This window comes from Hirundo rustica, chromosome 10, assembly GCF_015227805.2.
Source record: "Hirundo rustica isolate bHirRus1 chromosome 10, bHirRus1.pri.v3, whole genome shotgun sequence".
In the NCBI taxonomy this organism is placed as follows: domain Eukaryota; kingdom Metazoa; phylum Chordata; class Aves; order Passeriformes; family Hirundinidae; genus Hirundo; species Hirundo rustica.
Window position 1 is genome coordinate 16,303,438 of NC_053459.1, and position 27,648 is coordinate 16,331,085.

At 45.0% G+C, this 27,648-nt stretch overlaps 2 protein-coding genes across 2 annotated transcripts; one reads left to right on the forward strand and one right to left on the reverse strand.

Moving 5' to 3' along the window:
* Positions 1-83: 83 nt before the first annotated feature.
* IQCG (IQ motif containing G) lies at positions 84-22,402 on the reverse strand. Its single transcript, XM_040074884.1, has 11 exons — positions 22,351-22,402; positions 20,472-20,566; positions 18,530-18,677; positions 14,837-15,063; positions 13,651-13,779; positions 11,906-11,987; positions 5,728-5,889; positions 5,084-5,158; positions 3,515-3,646; positions 2,220-2,321; positions 84-1,790 (listed from the first exon to the last, which is right to left on the reverse strand). The coding sequence occupies exons 3-11, from the start codon at positions 18,653-18,655 to the stop codon at positions 1,653-1,655; spliced, it is 1,173 nt and encodes a 390-aa protein (XP_039930818.1). The 5' UTR covers positions 18,656-18,677; positions 20,472-20,566; positions 22,351-22,402; the 3' UTR covers positions 84-1,652.
* A 170-nt stretch (positions 22,403-22,572) lies between these two features.
* RPL35A (ribosomal protein L35a) lies at positions 22,573-26,262 on the forward strand. Its single transcript, XM_040074885.2, has 5 exons — positions 22,573-22,677; positions 22,989-23,031; positions 24,284-24,436; positions 25,277-25,421; positions 26,204-26,262. Exons 2-5 carry the CDS (start codon positions 23,021-23,023, stop codon positions 26,225-26,227), a joined length of 333 nt encoding a protein of 110 aa, XP_039930819.1. The 5' UTR covers positions 22,573-22,677; positions 22,989-23,020; the 3' UTR covers positions 26,228-26,262.
* Positions 26,263-27,648: the final 1,386 nt, after the last annotated feature.

A 27,648-nucleotide genomic window follows, 5' to 3' on the forward strand; every position in this document is an offset into this window, starting at 1 on the left:
CTTTGATTTTCTACAGCACAGGAAAATCCCAGTATTTTTACACAAATTTTGCAGCCACATCAGAAGCTTTTTCTTGGGCCTCATGTGGGAATCTGATGTTCAGCACCCCAACTTCATGGCAAAACCCTGTTCCACTGTTGCCTCTTTGTTTTGGTTTCCAGAGCTGCTTCATTCTCCGCTGAGGAGCAAGTGCAGCCCAGGGTCAGATTTCACTTGTTTGTTTTCATTAATAAAGTGTGCCCGGAGTTTGACATAAACAGCAGAGATCTGCTGCCTCCATCTCATCCTGCTTTCCTTAGCTCAAAGCCTCTAGAGAGTTTTATTATCAATTTCACTCCTTCCGCCCAAGCAGGTCACCTGTTAACTCCCCTGTCACATACAGAAAACACAGGTCTGTGGTGAAATGCAGAGTCAGCAGCACATGAAGAGCTAGAATTAGGAACTCAAGTCCCGGGTTTGCACTGAGGCACTTCCTGCAGTGGGGTGCAAGCACAGTCCTGGCTCTGTTCCTGCCAGCACCGAACTGGAGCGATCCCTGCTCTTAGTGCTGCGTGGGGAACATGGGAAGAGAGGGAATTCGTTCAGTACCAGTGCTGGGATGAAAACTGGTACAGGTTTCAAACAAGTGTCCATGCTCCAGTGGGAACACAGGCTCTTCTAATGGAGTTTGTCTGGAGAATCAAACTTCAGCACTCCCCTGACAACCAAGTCTGCCTGATAAAGCACCAGCACCTTCTGTTCAGGGCTCAGCCACAGGCTCTCATGGTTGCAGCCATCTCACATGAACTTCAGAGCTTTTGGCCCAGTTCAGGTTGGACACGAGGAGGTTTGGATGGGGCCAGCACGGGCTGGTCACAAAGAGCAGAGCAGACTATGGTTTGAGATCATCTCCCATGTGAGAGAGTCAGAAACCAGGCAGCTCAGCCACAGGGCTTTGTGCACAGACCTGCATGTAGACTGACAGTGGTGTCTGGAGCAGGGATTCCCTTTTGGTTAAAAGCTCCCTGCCTTCAGCCCTGTCCCACTGTGCAGTGGTGCTGGCTGGGGCGGTGGGGACGGCTGTGACAGAGCAGCTCCTGCCAGCAGCATGGCTGGCTGCCTTTTCCCTGTGTTCCTCCCCTTGGTCAGAGGGTGTGTGGAGCTGTTCTGTCTGTGCACTGACACTGTGCAGGACTGTGGGAATGGAAACCTGCATGCTCTGAGTGCTCTTGTGTTTACACTGCAAACGGCCCATGTTCTCCCCTGCTGAGCTGATGCCAGCGCTGGAGGCATGGAGAGCACAGGGAGCCCAGCTGGGGTCCCCACCTGACCCAGAGCCATGGCCGGTGCTTTGGGGCTGGCAGAGGAGGTTCTGGGTGCAGAGCATCCCATGCTGCTGAGTTCCTGGGCTGTAACAGGATTACTTCCCACTGTTCTGTTCCCATAAAGCACTTTGCAGGGGATATAGTGTTTCTCACTGCTTTGAAGCAAATCCCCTTTCTGCTGGGAAAAAAAAGCTGTGCAAAGGCAGCTTTAAGATCTTTAGTGCAGCTTCACCTTAACTGTGTTCTCCAGGATTGCCCAAGCTCTGTTACATGGTTTATTTTGTCCTGTCAGACATACCACAGTGCCCTGCCCAGCAACAGTCCTGGAGTACCTCTGTGGCCACTTTCTTACTTCTTTGCTCCAGATTTTCCCTTGCCTCTTTTAACTGTTCCTTTCTCTGCTAACTGTTCCTTCAGATACTTCTCAAGCTCCTGGTATTGGCCAAGGAATCTGCGGACCATTGTACCTTTCCACCAGGCCTGCACCTGGAAGTGAGAGAGAGAGAGAGGCCTGAGGGGAAATCACTTGCTGGGGTACCTGGTACAGCTCAGTGCCTGGAGATCCTCTCCCGTGCTCCCCAGCCATGCAGCAGCCTTTGGGCCTGAGCTGGTTGTGCCAAATGCATCCACAGCTGGGCTGAGGGCAAGCACAAGCAGGGGCACTACCCCATCCTCCCTGCATCACCTGTGCAGTGATATTTGCAGGGCTGGCTGCTCCCCTTTCATTTCCCATCTCAAACCTGCAGCCAGCTCTGAGTGTGCCCCAGCAAAAGGAACAGGCTTTGTCCTTTGCTTGTGCCACACACACCAGCCAGATTTTTTGGGCTGTTTTCTGCCTGGACAAAGCCTGTGACATGGATTATTAACTCCCAGCTGCTGCTGGAGCAACACTGCCTCAGCTTTGCTCCCCTTTACCTTCACAGCACTCTTCAGCTCCAGGGCTTCCTGCTCTCTTTGTTTTCTCTTGGCCTCCTTGTCTGTCCGGTCAATGATGATGGTTGCCTGGAATGTCAGGCACTGCAAGGAAGCACAGGGGTGGGAAAGCTGTGACAAACATCCCCTAAATTGCAAGGCCAGCCTTCAGTGTGCCCAGCCCTTTGCCAGAGCAGGGCTCACCTGGACCCGGGTGCGAGGGTTCTTTCCCTCTGCTGCCTACAGGTTTCATCCTTCTACACACTTCCCACAGCCCTGCCAGGACTGCTCAGGCCCGTGGGTTGTGGTTTTCCTCTGCACCACGGAGCTCCAGGGCAGCCCAAGGATAATGTGTGAGTGGGGGTTTTCCTCCCCCCTCCATTATTTGATCTTTCCTAAATCCAGATGGCAAATGTTGCTCATTACCACCGTCAGTCCTCAGGCACTTGGAGCTGCTGCCAAAGTGAAACCTCTCACGGCCTGGGTGTAATTAACCCCCTGATCCCGTGCTGTAAAATGGCTGGCTGATGACTTCCCAGGCAACAGCTGGTGGTGGGGAGGACACTTGGTCCCCCAGGCTAAGCAGCAGATGATGTACAAACACACTTGGGACACTGAGATGACAGTGTACAGAGTGAAAAATGAGCCCACAAACAGGGAAACATCCAGCTCCGTCCCATCATCTCCGGCCCATGGACAGCAAGGAATGTTTACAAGTAAATTCCTTCTGGTTTTAAAACACGCAATTTTCTAGATGCTTTTTTCTATTCTGTGCTGCTGTTCTGCTGTGATCGGAACCCAGCAGTTAACCACAAACCCAGCAGGGCAGGAATGGTTCTACCCAGGATCAGCTCCCTGATACCAGAGCTCTGTGCAGCTGGGGATGTGTGTCTGCAGGAAGGGATGAGCTGCCTTCTCCACTCTCAGCCTGTGGTACCCTGATCTTCCCAGAAGGAGCAGACTTGTTCAGACTCAGGCAGAAAGTAAGGTGAGGCATAATGATGGGATGGGACAGTACCTCTGCCCCTCACAAAGGCTGTCAGTAGCTCTCTCATTACTTGCTGGTATTTGAAAACAGGGAAACATCATCTTCCCTCCTTGATGTCACAGGTGGCAAATAGAAGATGACATCTCAGCCTCAGGTGACATCTTCCTAAGACAAGTGCTCTAATCACAGCCTATGCCTCAAAATTACTGATTTTTTTCTCTGTGGTCCTGGTTCCTTATCCAAATGAGTGTAGGAAAAAGCCCAATGCAATTTTGCATGGCTGAACATTGAGATGCTGCTCATGTCTTACCTCCTTGGCAAATCTCTGCATCGTTTCCAAGTTCTCTGCCTTTAATGCTCTTAGATCATCCAGTTCTTCATCTATTGCAGCAGTGTCTTTATTATACTTCTCCATCCAGTATTCCAGCTTCTCCTTCACCTTCTGCATGGGGAGAGAGTGGTGCAAAGAGTGCACAGGTGAGAGGTTTGCTGCTGTTACATGGCCTGCTTTCAGGATGGTGGTGAGAGTCCTGTAAAATGTGCATAGTCAATGTTTTCTTCTCATCTTGAAAGGATCAAACCCCTCAGAATACTCACAAATTACTGCAGGGCTAGTTTTGTGCAGTCAGTCCTGATGAAGCAACCGACAGCCAGAAGCCATTCTTGGTGTGCATACAGAAGGAGGGGGTGTTAAAAAGCACAGTTTGTCAGTGGGAGAGCTTTTATCCTCTGCCTGACTCCCTACCGCTCTCTGGATTAAGCTCAGCACACCAGGAATAAGGTCCCAGGGGACAGCACTTCACACTATTTCAGGCTGTGAACTTGGCTTTGTGCTCGTGAATAGGGCAGGTATTTCTGAAACAATCACCCAGATGACTTCCTCCTATTCACCAATAACTTCTCCATAGCAACCACCGTGACTGCTTCCACGGAAAAATAATCTGAGGAAAAGCATCAATCTCATTACTGCATCACAGCTGGACACACAGCGGGGATGAGGCCATGGTCATCCTGCTGTCTGCGGGCCCCTGCAAAGCCACCAGCTGCTGTCTGAGCACTGAGGGGCCGCTGCTGGGCCGGCTGCTGGAGGTCAGCCAGGCTCAGCATGTACTTGGGCAGTCCCCTCGCTGGGAGCATTGATCAGACCCAAGCTCTGGGGTGCAGAGCACACTGTTCAATTGCTCATAAGATGCAGCACTGGTTTGCACTCAAATTACATTTTTAAAAAGCTGTTATCTCCTATTGAATTCTGTACTGTCGGTGACGTCAGGTACCCTGCAGTAGTCTAGGTTTTCTTCCCATCATACCATTTCTGAGAGGCTTTGCAGCATTATTCACTGTGGAGTTATTCACTGTTAATGAGAGGAATGCTGTGAACCTCTGAATCAACGCCACAAGGAAGGACATTCATGCTGCTGAAAATGTGTACAAGAGTTGTGGGTTAGCAACTGGACAGGCAGTTTGTGTCATTCCCTCTGCAGTGTCCCTCCCCTCTGTGCAGCCCTTGGGTCTCTGAAGCTGCTGCCCTTACTTTGGGCTCTTCACTGGGGTGCTGGGAGCCCCAGTGACTGCCAAGGAAGGTCTCAATAAAATTCCAATTAACAAAATACAGCTATCTGAGAGAGAAAAAAAATCCCTAACATGAATAAACAATGTAATTCATTACATGAACCCTAATTTTAAGGAAATAATATCGATATGTAGCAAATCCCAAGCCTGGGAGAGCTGTGTTAATTAAGATTTGAGGTAATCATTCAAACTGCAGCAGTCATGAACCCAGTACATTTGATGGAGCAATAACTGTTTTCCTTTAGGCACTAATCGATTATATGCTGTTTATAGGTTACTACTTTAAGCATTAGCTGACAGTCACACATACCTGATATTGCTGTGTGAGGAAATTTTCAGTCTCCATATGGAGTTGCATCTCCTCATCAGTTATGCTCTTCAAATTCTGTGATCAGAGCAGACAGAACATGTGTGAGACAATGTTGGTGTTTACGTGTGTGCACACACTGCTGCTGAAAGCTGAATAAAAGTGCTGGAGCTCTGTGTAGTCCACAGACATTTTTTTCCAGTGATAAAATCAGACAAGTCCCTGCTCCGGGGCCATCCATGAAAAAGGGACAATTAGATCAGACCTGATCAGTCAAAAAAAGATGCTTGCAGACCCAGAAGAGTTTTGTAGTCCAGTTCACCTTATGGCCACACAAGCAGCTCTGTCTGTATAATCTGCTGGGAGCTCAGGTTGCTAATGCCTTTGTAACCAGCCCTTTGGCTATACTTCTGGGTCTGGGTTTTCTGACCATGGCCAAGTCATCCTTGTTGTTGCTGTTTAAAGCTTCATACAGAGAAACAATAGCAGAGATAAAGGTGTCTAACCCCAAGGAGTTTCCTGATCCAGTTAAACAGCTGTGCTGCTGACTATGATGGAGAACAGAGAGGGCATCTGGGCCGTGAGGGAGGGCTCTTCCCTCATCTGATGGAGAAGCCTTCCAGTATGGGCCATGGGGAAGGGCTTACCTGGATTTCCTTCTCCAGGGCATTCTCTGCACTGCTGCGCTTTTTCTGGGTCAGTTGGATCTGGAGATCTGTGTTTTTCTTCATGTAATAGCTCTCTGTGTTCAATTTGGCTGTTCTCTCTTGAAGCTTATCTTTGAGGCAATCAATAACCTTATCTCGGTTCTAGTGGAGACAGAAGCAGCAAAAAGCACTGAGGTTAGCTCATGAACTCACTGATAAGGTCAGAAGAGACAAAGCTAAAGGCTTCACTTTCCCTGAATGTTGCTCCATTTCAAAGAGCATTTCAAAGGTTAGTTTGATCTGTAGCCCATATAGACAGCAATAAACCCATCAGCAAGGAGTGATTGCCTCTGGAGAGGGTGGAGGAGGAACAGAGTGGCACAAGAAGGCAGGACTGCTCTCTGGTCAAGAAATCGATTCAGTCATGCTTAGGATAAATATGAAAAAAGCCAAAGAATTTTAACCACTTAAAGTTAGGCTTTACTTTTACTAACACCTTGCATTAGACCATCTCAGTGCGTAAGCGTCTGTAAGAGGAGGATAATGCCTCAGCCCCATAAAAGCCAAAGTTTCTTATCTTAAAGTATACTCTATTCCTTGGATTTATTTTTTTTTCCTAATTATTCAGCAACTGTATAAACACAGCCTCAGGAACAGGTGCAGATCTAATCCTGACTTGCTCATATTTTCAAATAGTTCTTTCTTGAAATCTTACCAGGTAGATGGTGCCCACTTTGTTATGAAAACATACACCCAAGGCGAGGAAGCAGCGTCAAGGAAAAGCAGGCTATGAGGTCCCAGCCTCTCCCCATGCCTTGCTTTGCAATGGAGCTGAGCTTTCCTGGGGCAGAAAGCTCAGATTTCTGTTCCCTGGAGTTCTCCCATAGGCCAGAATCCTGAGAGGTTTGTCCAGCTTTTGGAGCATGCTCAGGAAGCAAAGTGCATTTGCTTGATTTGGGATTGCTGTGTTGTTTACTCCTTTTTAATTAATTTATTTGAATAACAGATAAAGGTTCATTACCCTGGGGTTGGAACTTGGGAGAAATGCCTGTAAAATGAAGACTTTTTTATCGAGTTAAAAAGGTCATCAAAGCTTCCTGTGTAATTATGCAAGATCAATGTGAATACACACAACTGCTCCATTACAGCCTTTCTCTTTGCTTCCCTGCCGTGCTGTGGTGGGTTTGATGTTCATCAGCCAAACCTCCACAGATGAAGATGAAATACCAAACTGCTGGCATTTTTTGAAGCCCACATATCTTATCTCTGAAGCACCTCACATTCCTTAGCTGTGTAAACATGGAAAAATGCCCCAGGAAGAAGCCAGCTCAATAGTGCTGTGTTTGAAAGCCCTTGCAGCATGACTCACTTGGAAAAGGTCTCCTTATAAGAAGACTTTGGAACAGTTAAAAGGAAAGTCCTTCCTTCTGCAGCCCCTGTCATATAGAGGAGGAGTAGAGTACATTTATGAGGCTCAGGATTATTGGGGCCTTGGCTGATGCTGTTTTGTGGGTTCAAAGGTGTTCACATGTACTTGAAGGTTTCAAACACCAGGTGCTATTTTTATGGCCATATCGTCATATGACTGCAGACAGCTATAGACATGAGCTCTTTCTGCCTTATTAAGGTTTCTGGTCATGGTCTTTATTTTCCCTGGCATGGAATTTTTTTTTGGTGGCCATTGGGAAGAGTTGTGTTCCTGGTGAGTAGACAGGGGATATGAGTGTACCACTCTATTTTGAGATTGTCTTCCTGGGTCATAGTGGAATCGTGTCTAAATTGAAGAACCAGCAGGGAGACTGAGGAGATGCTAATTAAAATAAAGCAAACCCACAGCTTTTTGTGGCACTGAGGCTCAGGAAAGTCAAACACTGCTGATGTGTGTTAGTGCTATCTGCTCAAAAACTGAAAACTGGCCAGAAAAAAAAAGGTTCAGCCTAGGTTACAAAGTACTCAGAGAGTTGGGGCAAAGTATGAACTTCTCACCGGGTTATTTTCTTTTCCATTTCACATTTTAGTAAAGAAAAAAGTGCATTTGATTCTTGTGTCCCAGGCCCCAGCCGGGATGAGAGCCCATCTGCTCTGTTGTTTTCTCGGTTGAATGGCATGTCTGTGGTTTGGATTTGGTCTGTGGTGTTGTAAAACATCCTGGTTAGAGGTGAGGAGTCTGGGGGCTTGGTTACACAATCCAAAGCAGACGGGAAGTGAAATGCAAAACCCACTGGTGGTTTACAGCAGCATCTGCCTGGCCAGGGAAAGCCAGCTGCAGAATTGAGGGCACCTCCTGCTGCAGGACCTGGTGCTGCTGAGCTGGGACGCATTTGGGATTTAGCTGAAGGCAGTAAATGCAGCAGCAAATGGCCACAAGCTGTGGGTACCATCTGCAAAGTGTGCTGTTCCCTGAACTTCAGGGACAGTAACTGGGAAAATGAGTTAATATTTATTCACTCTGGTTTATCATAGCAAAGGTCCATGCCAGGACACGGAATGCTTTCATAGCTGATGCAGTAAATCTCTGGGCTGCTTATTTGGGATGACTTCAGCGTTGAATCTGCCAAACCAAATCATCCCTCGTGTCCAAAAGTATCGGAAAACTGGCAGAGACCAAGATCAAAACCCAGGAAATAGTTGTCAGGAGCCAGTCTGCTTCATGAGCAGGTAAACAGGCTGATTTTCTCTGATCTCTCAGCTTACAGACAACAGCTCAGGGGCCTGTCTGCTGTCACCTGGTGCCACAGGAGTCTTCCCCACAGATGCTGTTTGGCTGCAAAAGCAGCTGCACTTAGCTGGAGACCTTATCCACACTCCTGTGTTTTCATTTACTTCGATTTATCTTTCTTGTAAGTGCCACCAAGGTCTCCCAGCTCTTCCACAGCAATTAGTGTTTACAGTCATAAAATACAGCTGGTTACAAAAATAGCCCACAGGAGTAAACAGTCTGAGGAATTCTCCAGCAGTGCAATGCTGCCCTTTTGGCAGGGGAAGGAGTGCTGTGCTCTGTGCTGACTGAGAGCCCTGCTCTGCCTTGCTCCCACACGGAGTGCTCAGAGCTCAAAGCCCTTCTGGCAGCTGCAGCATCTCAGTTTGCAGGGCCTGGAGATGTGCTTGGATGCACACACCTGCTGCAGCCACCCCTGCAACCACAGCGGGCAGCCCTGCAGGCACTTCAGTACGGCTTTGCCTGCATCAGTGTCCCAGCTCCAGAAGGCCCTCGGGAATGTCTGTGCCCAAGGGCCAGCAGGGCTGCCTGTCACCTGGCATTGACAGAGCGGCTCCTGCAGCCCCTGGCCAGCTCAGCTCTGATTCTGCAGCTGCGGGAGAGTCCCAGGAGGGGCAGTTTGCTGGCAGAGGGAACAGACCTGTTGGCAGCAGCACTCCTGTGGAAAATCCTGCCCCTCTGGAGCCAGGTTTGGATCTAGTGCACCAGCTCCAGGTCCTGCAGTGCTCCTTGGGGCTCTGCCAGCAGTGAAGCTCAGGACCATCTCAAACCTTGTGCCTTCTACTGTAATCATCCTGTGCATATCTCCAGTAGAAACATGCACCAGTGGGTGTGTACATGCATTTAAAACATTCCACAGAACACTCCACTGATGCATTTGTCCTCCTGGGAGAGGAAAAGGGAAGAAACATGATGGGTTTTAATCTTTAATCTTAAAAACATGACTGAGTGATGCACTGATAAGGTGGATCTGGGTGTGTTATGACAACTGACAAAGAATTAAAGTTACAGACCTGTTTTCACTGGTACTGTGGTGCAGTTGCTTGGATTTCTGTCTGTTTGGTAGCTGTAATATTAATGCTTATTATAAAATCACATCACTACCTGCACATATGTATGAGTACAGCCCAAAACCTACAGGACATAAAAAGTCTTCTGGTGAAGAGCAATACAGGAATGCTAAATTTTACATTCCTAAATTTTTATGTTAAGCAGTATAATCCTATATTAATCTGCTTCAAAACCTGCACAGACTGCTATTACTTGTCCAGGAAACCAGAGAAAGTGAGAATTTTTAATAGAAACTAGAAAATGAACTCTGCAGAAGCAAACAGACACCCTGCAGCCAAACCTGAGCTACCAGTGCTGCTCCTGCACAGAGAGGTAAGAGCAAAACCAGATGCACCATTTCAGCTCCTTTAGAGACAACAGTGCTCTCCGAGAGAAAACAAAATAAAGAGCATTTAGCATTTGATTTGTGTTCCATTAGAAAGAAAAACGAGCTGAGCAGGCTAATACACTGTTAATTAGCATCTTATTAAGAGGTAGAAAGGCTGAAAATAAAAATTCACGGCAACATGACTGAGACAACGGCCATGTTTTTCTGGTTCCAGGATTAGATTTACTCGCTTTTGTTTTCTCAGCCATGTAGGCTTTTGTCTACAGGTCTGTGCATTATTATTGTTTTTCAAAGTACTCCAAAGTCAGCAAAGCTGTATTTTTATTTTTAATTAGTTGGCAAGGTGACAATTCATGCAAGTGTCTGTAAAACTGCCTATGGGAAAATCCCATATGAAGCTAATAGAAATTATTCTCTCTTGAGAGACACAGTGAGACACCATTATTTTTGGCACAGGAGGAAAGCAGTGCTTTAAAGTAGTCTTGTCTTTGATTTGTTATCAAAGCTGAAACTATAAGGAAGCTCAGAAAAGAACTTTAAAGCTGGAAATATTAAAAAAAAAAAAAAAGTGCAAATCCCACTTGATGAGGCAAAACCCAAGAAGTGAATTAGCACTGAAAGGACAAAAAGAAGAGCCCTCCCTCAGCACAGGAGCTGCACACATTTTTATGACTGCAGGAGGTAGGAGAGGTGCAGGGCAGGATACAGAAGTGGCCCCTGACTGCAGAGTGCCAGGACATTGCTGCTGGTACAAGACAGGATGATGACAGCCCCTGGGAAGGCATTAAACCAGGACTGGGTATGTGTATTGTGTGCATGGACATGGTGAGGGTTGAAGAGATGGAGAACTCATCATTCACCAGCCTGGGGAGTGGGAGAGCAGGAACTTCCCAGGAGCCACCAGAGTCTGACTGAGAAAGGACAGCGTGAGAAGCAAACAGGTTCCTCACATTTTTACAACTGTCCTGTATTTGCAATTAAACTTTCCACTGCACATGCATCCAGGCTGCCAACACAAAACTTTCATGTTCTACAAACCAATCTTCACCAGCATGTCTGGGGCTTAAAATTCCTTTCTGTAATCAACTATATCCTGGCTTGACTACTATCCACACTTTTGTCCAAAGACAAAACTCAGTGAACATGCAAGGACATTCCTTCCTCAGATGTCCTTGCTGTCTTCTTGCTCACTACTGAACCAAGTGTCAGACTCTTGTTTCTTCCCCTGTACAGCTCTGCCCCAGCTTGCCCTCTGCTTGTTTGCTATCACACATCTCCTGCTTCAGCAGGGCCAGCTGCATTTCCATGTTGAATGAGCATCAAGTCTGAGCTGTCTGGTGAGCATCAAAGTGACCAGTGATAAGGCATTCAATTGATCTGCACTTGTGTAGCAAGTCTGACATTTCCAGAATGCCCCCTGTTTCCTGTGAATGCACACACCCTTGGCATGATGCAGACAGAAGGGCTGAAGCTTTCCAGAAAGATTAAGCTGACAGCATATGTGCAATAACATTGATCTGCCCTTGTGTAGGCATGTTTGGGATTTTCTGATGTCTGGAAGCCTAGAAAAATAGACAAATAGAATGTTACTTCCCCCAGATGAAAATATAGGTGGAAAAATGGCCTGCCTCTATGATAGGTGTCTGTCTTTTCTCACTCCCTTTGGCATACTTTCTTCTGTGCCCAATGATCTGCCATGACTGACTATGACAGAACTTTTAGATACTGTTATCTGCAGATAACCTCTTTCTTACTGATTGCAGGTATCTGTGCTTTGTCACTCCTAGCAGAGTTTTTGGGATATTCTAATTTCACCACAGTCTCTCATGATTATGAGGATTTTGAGCTTCCATTTGAAAACTATCAGACACTGCTCTTGATGTCATTACTGAGCTTATTCTAAATACAAATCTTTATTGTAATTATTCTACTTCTATAGTCCTGAGTGGTGGCTCATTGTGTACGGCCATGGCCTCTCCAAGTGCTAGTTCCTGGGCAGCAGAGGCCAGCTTCCTAACAGGCTTCCCCCTGGCAAGATGCCCGGTGCTAAGTGTTCTCACCTGAAGGTCTTTATCAGCTTGTTTCTTGACATCTTGCAGCTGTTTCTGGAGTGCCTTGATCTCCTTCATTCCTTTTTCCTCCCTGAAGTGGGAAAATACAATCACTTGACTATATCAAGAAAGCTGTTTACCTAGAAGGGGAACTTCCTGTCTCCTGATACATTGTGGTAAGATAAACAGAGACTTCTCACCAGAACTACTGACTTGGTCAGTAAATCCTGAAAGAAAAGGTGCACAGACTGAGCAAGGCAGATGGCAACAAAAGGGAGAACAAGGTGAAAATCCAGGGGATGCTCTTGTTGAGATCCATGAAGGGATCTGAGTGAAGACCAAAAGTTAGAGAAGTGTTCATCTATCTAAAACAAAACAGATGCAGTAAATATTCTAGGTATTATTACCTTATTTCATTCAGAGTGCTTCTCTAAGCTTTTATGCTTATTAGCTTTAAAACCAGTAAATACTACAGTTGGCCCCTGAAATTTTGTATCCTATTCCAACCTTACAATCACACATGCATTTCATTTTCAGGGTCCTTATGTGGGAAACTGACAAACAAAACTCCTGATAAGGAGTCCCCATTGTCTCACTGCAAATGTCTTTCACAACACTATATTTACACAAATCCAGACAAGTGTTTATCATCTCAAAAGACAGATCAAGTTCATCCCATGAAAAGAATGTATAGTACAATATGGCTAGATATGATTGACAGAAGGGGATAAAAAGGATTATGTCCTCTCTGATTATAATTTGTCTGGTCTATTCTACCTTTCAGTATTGGATAGTTACTCCACAGCCAATTGCTAATCTCATTCCTGTTTTCTGTCCCTTTCATGGATAAACAATAAATCCCTTGATTTTAGGCAGTGGAAGAGTTGGGTTTCATGCTTGAAGTCACACATTCCACTGAAGCTGAGGATTTGCCCTGGAGTCAGATCCCTGAGCCACCACAAGAGCTGTTCCAGTAGGTTGGACTCCTGACAAATCACGACTGAGAGCAGCTTTGCTGTGCACCCTCAATGAAGGGCCGAGCTGCGACACTGAGGCAGCTTTAAAGTGGTCAAATATTTGTCTGATGACTTTCTCTCTGACAGTCTTGGGACTGAACCAAAGCTTTGCATACTAAACAACCACCAAACCTCTAGAGCTCAAAGGTTTGAGCTAAGAAATCACCAGTTTGAGCTGAGATGATAACAAATGTGTACCCTAAAAGATTTGGACAGAAGAGAATCACAGCACAGTGGCTGGTGGATTAGCCTTAAATAAGACACCTCTGTCACCATCTGTGCTAATCCCTCACTGCTGCTGGGAAAAGGGAGCCTATTGACATATGGGTCAGAGCAGGTTCTCCTGGGCATCACACAGCCTAAAGGCCATATGCTGCTGGCCCTGATTTGAACAGATTCTCTGCTGCTTTGGCTCTCACTGAGGACACGAGTTAAAGATCAAGGAGCTCCTACATCACATTATGTTTTAATTGAAATGAGGCATTTGCATTAATTCAGCCACTGGTGTTCACCAAGGTCAAAGCTCAGGCAATTCCCAGCTCAGATCAGTATCAGACCCATTCACTGTTTCTTTTGGAAGGGAAAAATTGCAGTTTGCAAAGCAAACAGAATAATTCAAGTTTTAAAAAGTATCCTTTCTGTATTTTGGTTTTATTGGATTTTATTTCCTTTTCAGCATGTACTGAGTGGGAATGGCTTTCAGCATTTAAACAGGGAAGAACTGAACACAACACTGACCTGACGAGGATGTCAAAAAACTTGCTTTTTTCTGCCTTCTCTCTCTCATTAGCGTCTGTTAGGCTACTAAATGTTCCTAATTCCTCCATCTTTTTGATAGTGACTGTAAGTACATCACTTGCATACTGCCTGCCAGGAAGAAAAGAAACACAACAATACTTTACAGGTGCTGGTAGTACAGTGTCTGGCATTTTTATCCACTATTGTTTACAGTAAAATGTAAGAAAATAAAAGATCCCTTTTCTAGTCTTATGTTCTAGCAAGCCCAGGAGTGCTTCTCCCATGGTATCTGCTAATTGTCTGGAGAACTCAGTATTAGGAGTTGGTTGAAGTTTATAATTTTAAAATGCTGCCCTGCATGCTACTCTGAGAAATTGCAAAGAGGCACAAACATATCCATGCTGTGCCAGACTGTGTTGCCATTAAGTTCTGCAGTAGTGATGACAGGTGGATCTTGGAAAATGAGAGCTGGCGATGCAGTACCTGGTCTTGTCCAGTTTATTGAATGTCATGATGCATGTGGCATTTACACTTTAACTGCATTTCCCTCATCTCTGTTCGAATCTTCTTTAAAACCATTGTTGAAATGACATTAAATGACAGAAGCCAGGATGCAGAAAAATGCATACTGAGCATTCAGCTCAGTAATCTCTTTCAAACCAAAGGCTGCTGGTATTGCTGCAAATCAGGGCACTGGTTTAGGTGCAGGAATAAATTTTGTTTCAAAAAAGAAAGAAACTCTTTAGTCTTTATATACATTATCTTTTCTGTAATGGCTATAACTGCCACAGAAGCTCTGTGTGACCTGCAGAATGACTGAGTTCAAAACTAAGACTCAGATCTCCTTTTGCATGTGGGATCTGCTAAAGGAACCTGACTCCAGGGGCCAGAACATGAGCACTGATTGGTGCCTGGCATGATTTCTACCCAGGCAGCCATTATCAACAGGCTAATGTTTTCCAGCTCCATTCAAAGGAAAACTGCTGCATTAGGTAGTCCCAGAGGCAAGCAAAGGCTGGAACTAAATGGTCTATGAAGGAAACCACTGCCATCCTTAGAGGAACTCCTTCCAGACAGAGACTGATGTACTCTGGCAGTTGGACAGCGAGGCATTTGTATTTTTGCTTTCAAGAGATAGACTGAGAGCTTTACAGCTCTGAGCATCCCTCATAGGTGCTTCACTCACCTGTCAGCATAAATTTTTTTGAGCTTCTGTGCAGCCCGGGTGGTGCGTTTCTTGGAGCTTTTGGAAGAATGGCGAGTGTTTTTTTGATCTTCAGTTTTCCCCTGCTGCTGCTTGTGTTCGGTGTTTTTCAGGGTTGTGGAGGTAGCTGTTTCCCCACTCTCTTGCTTTGCTGACATAAGCTCTGGGGAGTTAATATCCAGCTCCTCCTGGGTCATTTCTTTCATTTCCTGGATGGGAATGAAAGGGGATAAGGGAAATAAGAGAATATGGGAAGAGGGAAAAGGGAAGAAGAGAGACCTTCTTGCACATTGCACAGCAGTACTAAGCCCTCTGCAAAATTATGTGAGAGGAAGGAAAACTAGTAATAAACTAGAATGAAGGTATACTGAGAGCAGCTCAGAGTCCATGTTACATTCTGCAAAGAGTGGAAGATCAGAAACGTTTATGTTGGTTAGTTTTGAGCACACAGTGTAGCTCATTGAAGTTTATGGGCTCAAAAGTCCTAAAGTGACAGGACTAGAAAAGGCCTAAAAAGATGAATTCATCTACTCCAAGAGATGGTGGTTCAGACTGTTCTTAACCTGACATGCTCTTAATGGCCTCTAGCAGTAGAGACTACACACACTCCTGTCAGTGCCAGCACCTCACAACTTTCTTTACCATAAGAAAATTTTTTTTCTCCTCAACAGCATTTGAACCCCGGGCTTGTTCTGGACTCTGTTGGCACAGAGAACAAGTTGTTCCCTCCTTTTTTTGCAGCAGGTTTTGCAAACTGGAAGACTGTTAGCCCCTTTCTCCTCCTCCTCTCCATCTTAGACATTTCCCACTGCCTGTCACCACAACCTTTCCCTACAATTTTATTGTTATAACTAGAGGTGTGTGGAAATAAAGGTAATAAAAATATTTTAAATAATAATTTAAAAAATATTTTAAAAATAAAAGCAGACTTTCTGTCTGCTATATGCTTAGCAGTTTTTTTGAGAGAGTAACAGCAGAGGAAATATAACATGAATTCTAAGGATAAATTCAAAATATTGGCAGCTCTCTCCTTCATGGAAAAGTATCTTGTGACTGAGTTATAAAATTATAACATTATAAAATCAGCTAAGCTCTTACTTCTAGGAAATTCTCTGCTTTATGTGTTATGGATAAAATGCAGGTGTATACACTGGGACATTAAGAGAGAACATTTTCTTGCCTGCCTATCAGCATTTCTGCGGCTGAACCCTTCACAGCAGCACTGCTGACTGCAGCTAACACAGTCTCTGCCAGCCCCATCTCTGTCTGCAGCTGCCGGCTCCCCACCCCAGCTGCTTGGGGAAGTGGACAGAGAACTCACTGTGATGAAACATTTTCCAGCAAAAAGGAAAAAAAAAAAAAAGTTATTTTTAGTAGCAGCAGTTCTCAGTCCAGATCCTTCCACAACCACACATACATTTGTGCCAGCAGAGCAGAGAGGGCAGAGTTAAAACAAGTGGTCAGGGCAGCAGCTGTGGATGCCAGGAGTACTTCCAAAAATTTACTTGTCAGGCAAGTCAAGCAAGGCTCTGTCAGAGGTCTGAGGCGCTGCTGCAGTCTGTGAGGGCACTGCAAGGGACTGCTTCATGCTGAGTGTTTTGGACAACTCTGGATTGGGATGGATCAGCCTCTGGCAGTGCCTGACTCGTCAGTGACTAGAGAAGGAGACTGAGCGACTGCATACTTAATTTTTGGACTGTAAAATTTACATTAAATGAATCACATGCAAAGCATACACAGACCAGTGAAAATTGCAGTGTTAATTAGAAAAAAAGGGCTTTAATAACTGGTTGGTGACAACTGTACTTCAGAAAGAACTAATTTTGGCAAACAAACTGTTGTAATATTATGTAGATTTTATGAACTGATAGATTTTTTTAATGTCTGGGAAAGTTCAAGACAGGCAATAACTGAGTTGTCTGTAAACAGCAGGGCTTTCCACACTAATAGTCAACAAATAACTGTGTAAAAGCAAGAAGTTTGTAAACTGCATGTGTTACCATCTGTGTAGTCTGCTAAGTGCTTGTCTGTTGCCCAAAATTCAGCAAATAGAAAGGCTGCCTCCCTCTGGGGTATGCACTGTGTGAAGCAATGTGCAAGAGAATCCAATCTGGAAAATCAGTGAGGTGCTGCCCAACACTGTGATTAATTCTCTCTAAAATGTCATCAACTGAAATTTAGATGTCAGTCTTTGAAGATGCCATTGATTTGTCTGCCTGATAGTACTCCAGGGTACTTTGCAAATACAGATCTTGTATGAATACAATGAAAACAGCCAAATGTAAACTGAGGAACAGGGAGGAGTAGCAAATTACAGAGCACCAAAGTCAGCGAGCAGCTTCCCTAAGCCATTTTCTTGTTTCTAAATTGTTTCCCCCTCGATTTTTTTTTTTTTTTTTTTTTTTGACATCTTTAACAACACAAGTAAGGTTTATAACCTGTGAGAAAGTTGTGTTCTAAGAAGTGAGTTGATGAAAATGAGAGTCTGTGATTGAAGAGAAAAGCAAAGGTGTTTTCTCTATAATTTGTGTGTACCTTCAGTAGGTCAATCAGCCTAAGTCTGTGTCTGAAGAGGACAACTCCTGCTGTCCCAGAAATATGCTCTTTGTGTTTTGCTGCTGGCACCTAAGAGAGGGAGAAGCATCCTCTGGGAGCAGACGAGACGGCTCCCGGGAGTCTTTCAGGGGAGCAGTGCCCTCTATGGCACAGTCTCAGCATCGTCCCCGCCCTGGACAGGGGAATTCACTGGAACTCCAACTGCTGCTGCGGCTTTGCCATGGGTTTTTTGAAAAGGTAGTATGGAAAGAAAGCACGTAGAAAAAAAAATATTTAACTTCTTCTGGCATTCTTAAGTGGTGCTTCAGACAGAGTGAACATCATTAGATGTCAAAACTCAGATCCCAGTTTTAATTTTCCTCCTGGTCGTGAACGTTTTTCATGAGTTCATCTTAAAAAAGTTTCAAACCTGCTAAAACTGGAAAGAGCCTCCTGTGTCACTTATAGACCACAGTACTTAAAGCCATTTACCCCTCAGGATGGTCCCATCCTGATTCCCGTCGAACAGCTACCAGAAAAGTCACAACACCTTTCTCAACAAACCCCTGCCTGAGCATTAGGATTTCTCTGGTGCCCATATCTCTGCTCAACCATCTTAGCTATATAATGATGCCTATTAAAAATCAACTAATGATCACTGAGAAAGGGTAGTTACGAATACATTTTGAAGTGCATCTTTTTTGTGGGATGTGAGAACAAAAGGAACTTTGGCATGGACTTAAAGAAGAATAGAATTACCCTGGTTTTGAGTACTTTGAAATTACCTATATGTTTCTACTTTTAAAATAGCTCTGTATCTACCAAAGAACCTACACATTTTGCTTCCTCTTTCCTGATTCTTCACCTGTTGTCTAACCACTGAGATTTAAAAATTATAATCTCAGGAACCTCATTTTGGATCAGTAGGGTCTTTGGCACAAATTCTTGACCAAGGCTTCTCAGTGATGCTGCAGTATAAATATTAAAATTAGGTCACTTTCATTGTGTTTCTTCACCCGTGAGTCACAGAATCACAGAAAATACGTTTGAATTTTTTAAAAATGCTGGTAAAAGATATAAAACCAAGACAAAGAAAAAAAAAGAGATATTGTATACATCTTTTTAAGCAGTGGCACATACATTGTTGATGTCTGCCTTGTCCTCGTGTGGAACCGGCATGATATATCCAAGAATTGCAAGTTGATCCACACAGCTCTCCAGCACAGCACTAAACATCAGAGCTTCCAGATGAGTGATTTTTTCCATTTGTTTAGTCTCTGTGTTCTTGCTAGGAGGAACAAAGATAAAAGATACCAATCAGAAAAATGCTACGGTGTTAGTAATGCCAGTAACAGTAGTTTAAACTAAAGGTAGACTCGAAATAGCCTTATTGCAGCCTTACATATACTTCCCTGGCTTTGTTTATAACCTTCCATACACTGTTTATAAGAGGAGCTGTGCTCTGCTAATGGCTGCATTCAGGGACAGTGGGAATGTTTAGCTTTCACAAAACAAAGAGGTCCTGGTCCCTCCTACAGCAGATCTGGGCAGACAGGCTGAGAAGGGAAGGGATATGGAGGGTACAAAGTGGGTGAGGTGCCTCATTATCCAGTTCAGGGGGGAGCACTGGCTTATGGTGGACTTCAGGAAACAACAGAAGAAAGGTGCCTTTAAAAAATAAAAAAATAAATGTCCTATAAAGTCTCAGATGGTGAACCTTCATGCTTTAATCATTCCTCAGTATTACTGTGCAGCCTTCACACTTTTATGATCCCAGTCCCCTCTCAGCAGGAACTGTTACCATTTTAAGATGCTGCAAGTTAAACAAGAACCAATACCTGGACTAAGTAAACAATCTTTAACTTTCTGTATTGTTTTATTTTAACTTGCACTTCAAACATGAAACTGCTCTGACATACACTTAAGCACCCTTTGCCTTGCCTACAGATGGAATATTGTGAAAGCATATCTAAGGAAAAGTGAAAATTCACAATTAATCAAAAAAAATCTAAGAAAAAACCTGCACAACAATGGAAAAATTCTCTGAGGATTTTAATGTTTTGATATACCATTGGACAATCCCTCCAAAGCCTGTACATACAAACCAGGTATTTCTTGTACAACACGTAGCACAACTGCAGTCCGAGGTGGCTGAGATCCTGAGTGTCAATGGAAGCATCAACAGTCACTAACAAAATCTTCATTTGGCTGCTCTATCTACAACTGGATTTGTGCCATCTGTAAAACCCTTGCATAAACACATCCTAAGCCTGCAAAATATTACAGCCCAGCCGCTAAGCATGCCAAGGAAACACATCAGGCAATTCCTGTTAGCATAAGACATGGCCATACTCTATGAAAATTAAAGAGATTTGGATGCAGCCGTGCTCTGCATCACGGGAAATCAGTGATATTTCATAAGCAAGTGTTTAAAAATATTCATATTTGCTATAACCTCTCTGAAGCTGTTATTATTTGTCCTCCTCCTTTTGTGTTGTTTTTGTTGAAGAAAATATGTCATTTAATGTTGGACCATGAAGTTAATTTCACTTGGCAGAAAAGAAGGGCCACTTTTCAGTGCAGGTTTATTTGATGTCTGTTAGTACAGAATAGGTAAAACAAACAAAAGTTACTTAGAATTCACATGTTTATTTCCTGATGTCCCTGTCTGTTGCAGGAAGTTGTTTAATGCAACACGTGTTGAAATGTGCTGGAAGAGGACACGGCTCTCCCTGGAGATGAGATTAGAAAGAGTGCACGGGGCAGTGGCTGGGATTGCTCTCAGTAAATCCATAGGAAGGGCAGATACCAGCGAGAGACAGAGGTATTTAAGTTAAAGGATAGTACTGCTCTGGCTCAAAGGAGAATAATTCCTCCTAAACTAGGCAATTATGATAAGGTTTCTAATTCCTGAATGAGAAATGAAAATACAGAACAGCCTTTCAGACAAGGTAATGGTAGAGACACGCTGATTTATTTCAAGAAGCTTGTTTAAATCATGGCAGGAAAAGATAACAGGAAAGTAGTGACTCTGAGAATTATCAATATGTTCACTATACTTGTATTGTTGGTACCCACTTACCTCTAATTCCTCTGAGAAGGGCTTTTGATGGTCACCTAGGATGAAGAAGGAACTGATTTCATACCTTTGCTTCTGAGGTTTTTTCTCTTTTTTATCTTAAATTTTAAAGAAAATGTAACAACTTGAGATAGGAATCTGATAATAGCATTGACAAAAAAAGGCAAATGATCTGCTAATGTATAATACACTAGACCCATCACTTTTCTTTTCAACCTTGGAATAAATTATAGAAGTGGAGATGCAGTATTCTTACTTCAAGAAAGGCAGTGTCTCCAGTCAACAGGCACTAATAAAATATTTTTCAATGTTTTACTCATTTTGATCTTTTTCAGAAATCCGTGATCGGTATTTTGAGTCTAAACAACCTAAGAATAATCTATTGCATATGGAGTCCTGATGCTAAAAATATGGTGAAAAAAGATGTGTTGAGAGATAGCTGTGACAGATGATTACAGCAGCATTTTTGGAAGAAGAAATAACACATGCAGCTCTCATAGGAAAAAGGGACTTATTTGGAAACAAAGGAGGATGCAGCAGCTTCTCCTCCTTTCTATAAGCAGCTTCTAACCAGGAGAGAATTAACTGAGGATATTAATATGTTTTGAGAAAAAAACACTGCCAGGGGCATTATCAAATGCTACAGATATGAGCTGCTTGCTCTGGATTTTAGTGTCAACACAGTGCCCTCAGACCATCCATTGGCATCACCCTACATTGCTGAGTTTGCTGAACTCCCTCATTAAACTCTATTAATAATAATTTTTTTAAAAAAATAAATAATAAAAAAAGAAAGTATGTGAAGGATTCAGCTTTCCCCATGAGTTTTGAACTACATTCTTTCCCCACTGATCTAAAGGGAAAGAAAAACATATCAAGTAATAATTTTTTTAAAACTGTATAAAAGGTCTGGCCTCCTGTTCCTCTGGGGATTGCAACTGCCTCTGCTGTGTGAGAGTCCTGGATGTACATTTCTCCCACCCTGCTGCCTGATAAATGAAAATGGATTCAAGAGCAGCATTTTGTGCAGCATTCCTTGTAGTCAGGCAAAGAGTCTCCAGTGAATTCCAGTGAGAAAATGCATAGCTGAGAATATCACATCTCCTTTAGCTCTGTTTGGCAGATGATTGGCAAGGAGAGATTCTGAATATCCACAGGAGCAACAGCTGGGCCAGAAATCACAAGTAACTTCATTTTTGCCAAAGAAACGTCTCTTGGAAAGCAAAATAGCCACATCTCTTGGCCTTACCTTACACAGCTCTGCATATCCTAGACAGATTAGGACAGCAAGGTGCTCATTTTGAAAAAAGCAAAGTGTCGAGGGGAGGACAAGGAAAGGAGAGGAAAGGGGAGGAATGGAGAGAGAAAGAGGAAGGGGAAAGGGGAAAAGGGAAAGGACTATCAAGGTACCTCAGTGTTTCCGCTCCCCTCACCTTTCTTCCCCTAAATCATTTCAAGTGCTCTGAAAATGCACCTGAATTTCTGGCAGTGTGAGGGAAGTGACAGAAGTCGGGAGTGAATAACCCTGACGTGAGCAAATAACTACATGCTTCCAGATCTTATTTGGGAAAATAAAGGAATGTGAGACTTGGTTACAGGTATTTCAGTATCAAAATATGTTTTTTGTCTCCAAGACGATATCGGGAGTAAAATAAATGTCGAGATGATTCACTGACTCTGAATGAGAACACAGGACGACAGGGGCAGAGCCCGGAGCCCAGCCCGAACACCAAGGGCTGCTCACTCCCTCCGCGCGGCCCGTTTTCATTCGCCTTGCCCAGACCGGCCCGGGCTCCCCTCAGTCTCTCACCGGGATGTGCCCTCATCCCCCCTGATCCCGCTCCCGATCCCGCCCCCGGTCCCGGCCGCCCCCCGCCTTCACCGGGATGCGCCGCCCGTCTCCACGGCAACCACAAAGCTCGGGGGCCTCGCGGGGCTGCCGCTGGGTGCCTTAGCAGCGGGGCTGGGGCCGCCTCTCCCGGGCTCGCTCTTGCTGGGATCGCCCCCAGGGAACGCGGGAACGGAACGCGGGACCCGGAACCCAGGACACGGGACACGGCACGGGCGGCGCGGGGCCGCTGGAGCGCCTCCATCAACTCGGTGCTTCTCACTCAGGCAGCGCTCGGGCGCCCGCTCGGGTCCTGGCGGCTCGTTTCCCGGAAGGCAGCGCGGCGCGGGTCTCTTTCGCCGCCATCTTGGGGCGCTGGGGGTGAGGCGGAGCGGGGCAGCGGGCCGGGAGTGGGGCTGGGAGGGTGCTGCTCCCGCTGCAGGGCCGCCGGCGGGCTCGGGGCTCCTGAGGCGCTGCGGATGGCGCGGTCCGGGACGGGGACGGGGCGGGATGGCGCCGATGCGCGGCGGATGGTCCCAGTCGCGGCTTGGGGCCCTCGGCTGGAGCGGGGCTGAGGCGGCTGCGCTGTGGGGGAGCGGAGGGTCCCGGGTAGCCCCCGGCTGTTCGAGGTCTCTCTCGCCCGGCCGGGCGGAGATGCCGGCCCGAGGCTCATGGCTGTATGTCGTTTCCAGGCCTGCCGGGACCGGGTCTACGAGAGGACGCCATGACCGGGAGGTGAGTTAATGCCTGAGGTGGCTCTCGGCTCGGTGCTGTAACGCTGTTGAAACATTCCCGAGTGCGTTTGTTGAAGCAGTAGGCAATGAGCAGTGTTCCTCTGCCCAGTGTCCTGCTGGGCCCTTTGAACGCCCACAGTTGTGTGTCCCTATTCTGATGTCTCTTGAGCTGGTTGTAGTTGCTGTTACTATGTGCCACGCTTTCCCTGGCCTGTTAGTAAATATCAATCAATGTAAAATTTACAAACTCTGTTTGTTAGCACAGTGTTTGTGACTCTCCAATGTACAGTGGAGTTTTGACATACACTGTTTCCTTGAGTGAAGGAAGCAACGTGGTTTTACCATGGGTAAATTCCCTCTTGTGCCACCGAATTTTCTTGAGGATGTAGGGATTGAGTTTGTAAGTGGAGGATTAAATCTGGATACTCTGGAGTTGGCTGGAGAAGCTGTGGCTGCCCCATCGCTGGGGCTGTTCAAGACCAAGCTGGATGGGGCTCTAAGCAGCCTGATCTAGTGTGAGGTGTCCCTCAGGTGACAGGCAAATCAGAACTGGATGGTCTTTAATATCCCTTCCAACCCATACCATTTGATGGTTCTGTGAATCACAGCTTCATGTCTTACTATTTTTCTCTGGAGTTGATGTCCTGTTAAATGTGTGGCAGGTAGAACTGGATATCTCAGTTTGATCCTCTGTGTCCCAGAGCAGATGCTGGGTGCCCTTGGACCAGAGGTGCTGTCTATTCGTGTGTGGGCCAAGTTTTATAATGCCTTTACATGGGCAGTGTGGGCAGGACTTCATTCTGAAGAATTGCTGGGGCATTTGTGTAATGGCTGTGTCCAGTGGATGTCAGGCTATTGCTCTGGCTGTTAACTCCTTTGAGGCTGGAAGCCAAGGGCAGTTCATACCTTCTACAGCAGTTACTGCAACACAGTAGCATGTAGAAAAAAGCAGTGTTTACTCATAAGTGTTAGTAGACATTTGGAAGCTGAAGCATTTGAAACTTAGTGTGAAGCCTGTTCTGTAGTGCCAGGAGTTTATGACAAGCAAAAAATGTACTGTTTTTATAAATACTTCATGTTTCACGTACTCAGCTTTCCTCTGTTCATTGAACGTAAGTATTTGCAGTGATCTTTAAAAATTAGCTGTTTCCACAGGTGTGGAATTAGTTTCTGCTGAAACAGCCTGTAATTTGCTTTTTCCTTACGTTACTTTGGAGTGAATTGTAATTTGCATATGTTTTCCGTGTTGTTAGGCTGTGGTGCAAGGCCATTTTTGCTGGCTACAAACGTGGCCTCCGAAACCAGCGGGAGCACACGGCCCTTCTGAAAATTGAAGGTGTTTATGCCCGTCAGGAGACAGACTTCTACCTGGGCAAGAGGTGTGCCTATGTGTACAAAGCTAAAAAGTAAGTAATGTTTTATTCCTGCGCTGAATTTGCCAATTCCTGTATCGGCTTTTGCAAATGCTAGGAGAGAATGATATTATTTGATAGTTAGAGAGCAAGTGGGATGGGAAACAAGTTTTGCCTAAGATTGACAAAAAACTGAAGGTGGGTTGATAGAGTCAATTGAGGTGGGTGAATTTGCGTTAAATGCTATGAACTGTTGAGTTACTTAAACAGCAAAGTGATTTTGTGAAGCCTGGATGAATTTGTGTCCTGACTGTTGTGCATCCATGTCTGAGCGCTGTCTGTCACTTCTGCTCTGCTGCCATTGGTATACACCTTGGGAACAGCTGCTTATTACGTCCGCTTCCTTTTCTTTTTTCCTTGAGTACTGTTGTTAGAGTTCAGAATTGCCTTGAATAAAATTGGTCAGACTGGTGACTTGACCACCATCATTTCCAACATGTTTCTTCATTTAAGGCAATTTCTGCCACTTATCCCAATGGCCTATTCTTCTGCCTTCAGTGTGTTTGGAGAAATAAGGAGTTGGCAATTCCATGTTGTTGATTTTTCAGTTTAATCATATTCGCAAAAGTGTTTTCCAAATTTTTGAGCATTGTAAGCTGTTAGTAGTTGTCCAGTGGAACTTCTGATAAATTACAAGCTGTAATTATCAGTTTGAAAGGTGCAGTGAAAATATCTCAAGCCTGGAAAATTTCACAAATAAAGTGGACATTGGTCTAGTTAAAGATGGCTATGGAGCTAAATTGTTGAGATGCCTTAGAGTTATCACGTTGTCACTGCTGGTGACAGCAGAGCTGTGACTGCCCTGCTCAGCTGTTGTTTGCCTCTTTTTCCCAGCAACACAGTAACCCCCGGAGGCAAACCCAACAGGACACGCGTGATCTGGGGGAAGGTGACCCGCGCCCATGGGAACAGTGGCATGGTTCGTGCCAAGTTCCGCTCCAACCTTCCTGCCAAGGCCATTGGACACAGAATCCGTGTGGTAAGTGGATGTGTTTCAGCAACAAAGTATTTTTTGGCAGTTTTGGGGGTGCCTTTTAATTTCACATACTAGGAGGGAACATTTGAACTCTGGTTTTGTTCTCTTGCTGTTGGGTGTTCAGCATGGCTCATGAGTGTTATTTTTGGAGCCTAGAGAGGCTTTTTTCTGGCTTCATGTGCTCAGGGGGTTTGTCTCATTGTCAGGGGTTTGTATGCTTGCTCAGGTTGTCTGGAAAGGCTCGTCAAGTTCCAGGACTCAGCTCCTTTCTAAAGCTGCCTTGATTTCTTTTCCACCAATCTGTTCGGTGTATTTTTGCACCCTTCTACTCCTCTACCTGTTTGACTTTTCTCTTACCTCCCAAATGTTTTAACTGAGGGTGGGAGTGTCCCTTTAGGTCTCTCACCCAGAGCTGTGATGTAATATTTTCCTAGTAATGTTGTCAAAAGGTACAAGAGGGTTGCAGTCCTTTCTTTCTGTCTTTCTCCTGTACCTTAGAAAAAGCACAGTAGGAGCAACACAGGTAATTGCTGAAATCCAGAGCCATGGGAGGTCTTCTTGGTGCACAGGAGGGCTGGCTGCCATGGAGTCTGTGCCACCAGCAAAGTGCTTCTGCAAGTCCCTGAACCTGCTGCTGAGCTTTTCCATTCTCACATCTCTTCTGTATAAACTGGGGATTGCTTTTATAGCAGTTGAAGAGATTCACGGTCTAGATTGTAACTGCAAAAGCTCAGGTTTGAATACAAGAATTCTAACATGATTCTGTTTGGTTTTGTGTTTTACAGATGCTGTATCCATCTAGGATCTAAATTTTTATTGAAAATAAAATTGAGAACCTGTTTAACTTTTGTGTATTTCTGGTTTTATTGCCTTCAGCACTTCTGAGAGACTTCTTTCTCAGTAACATATCAGAGTTGACAGCACAGAGACACTTAAATCCTGGCAGGTGCAAAGCCTGTCACATCTCACAACTGTAGTTCTGGTGGAATCCCAGACAGTGAGTCCATGTGTTCCTGTAGTGTCTGCCCAGTTTAAATTATTTAAACACATATTCATTGCATGGCTCTGTGGTGCCCAACTGTTAAAGCTTTTTTCTCAGCCAGCCTTGTCCCAGCATGTCATGTAGGACACTGAGCATTCTCACAGCCCTTCTGTAGTTCTTTTAGGTTTGCTGAACAATGAAGTAGTGAAAAATGAATTTACAGTCTTGAAGTGCAAGGCTCAGAGTTTCTTATCTCTGAAAATCCCCCTCAAGATACTGGGTAGTTTAAAGGGAGCTTTGAGGTAGGTAAAAGTTGTCACAGTTGGTGCTTATGCCACAGTCCCACAATGACTTGTGGGTACCCTGTGAGGGCAGTTCCACATACACCAAGTAGTTCCATCATTTTCAATGCCTAGTTGGTCAGGCAGGTGAGTGTGTTGGCCGAACCACGCCTTGAGGCCACTCCAGTGCAGTCCCTCCTCAGGGCATGAGAGCTTCTTTCCCCCTGCCTGGTCCTGCTGCCAGGGTGTGTCAGGGAGCCTTTTGAGCTGTTGGCTTTGTCTCCTGCAGTGGGCTGGTATTTCACAGCTAATCCTCTTCTGAAACAGGTGGAGTAGTTGTGTGTGCAGAAAATGTTGCGTAAATCAAAACTTGACTTTGAATTGGAATTAAAAAACTTCACCCAACTACTCAGCTCTGGTATAGAAATTATTTTGCTGGACTTAAAAGACCTAAGCCTGCTGCCGCTGCTGTCCTTCGCAGCAGGAGAGCCTTTGCCGTGGAAAATGCATTTTTTTTTAGCATGTGGAGAGAAATTGCAGCTTATGGGATATTGGGCCCGGTCAGGTAGGGCTTTTAGTCTTCCACAACTGCCAGCAGATTGGACACACTGGATTCAAGGAAGAATGGATGCGATTTCCAGCTTTAGGCATTACAGAGGAAGAAGGAAGAAATGTAGTGACTGAAGTGGACTGACAGGTTTGTAAGCCTGTGGTCATTATATAGGTGAGTTTTGCTGATTAGAAGGTAGTCCTTTTGAGTTTGATACAAGGTGCCCAAAAATATGTATTCATTCTTTCTGTCTCCCCTGTCACCTCTTTTATTGTACCAGACTGCCAAAGTACAAAGCCTTTTTCTGGGAGGTCCACCCACAAATAGCACATGGCTGCAATTTGTGACTCTGTATCAAAACTGCTATTTTCACATTTGTTTGGTCCTACCCAACTGGATGTTGGCTGCTCAGAGCCG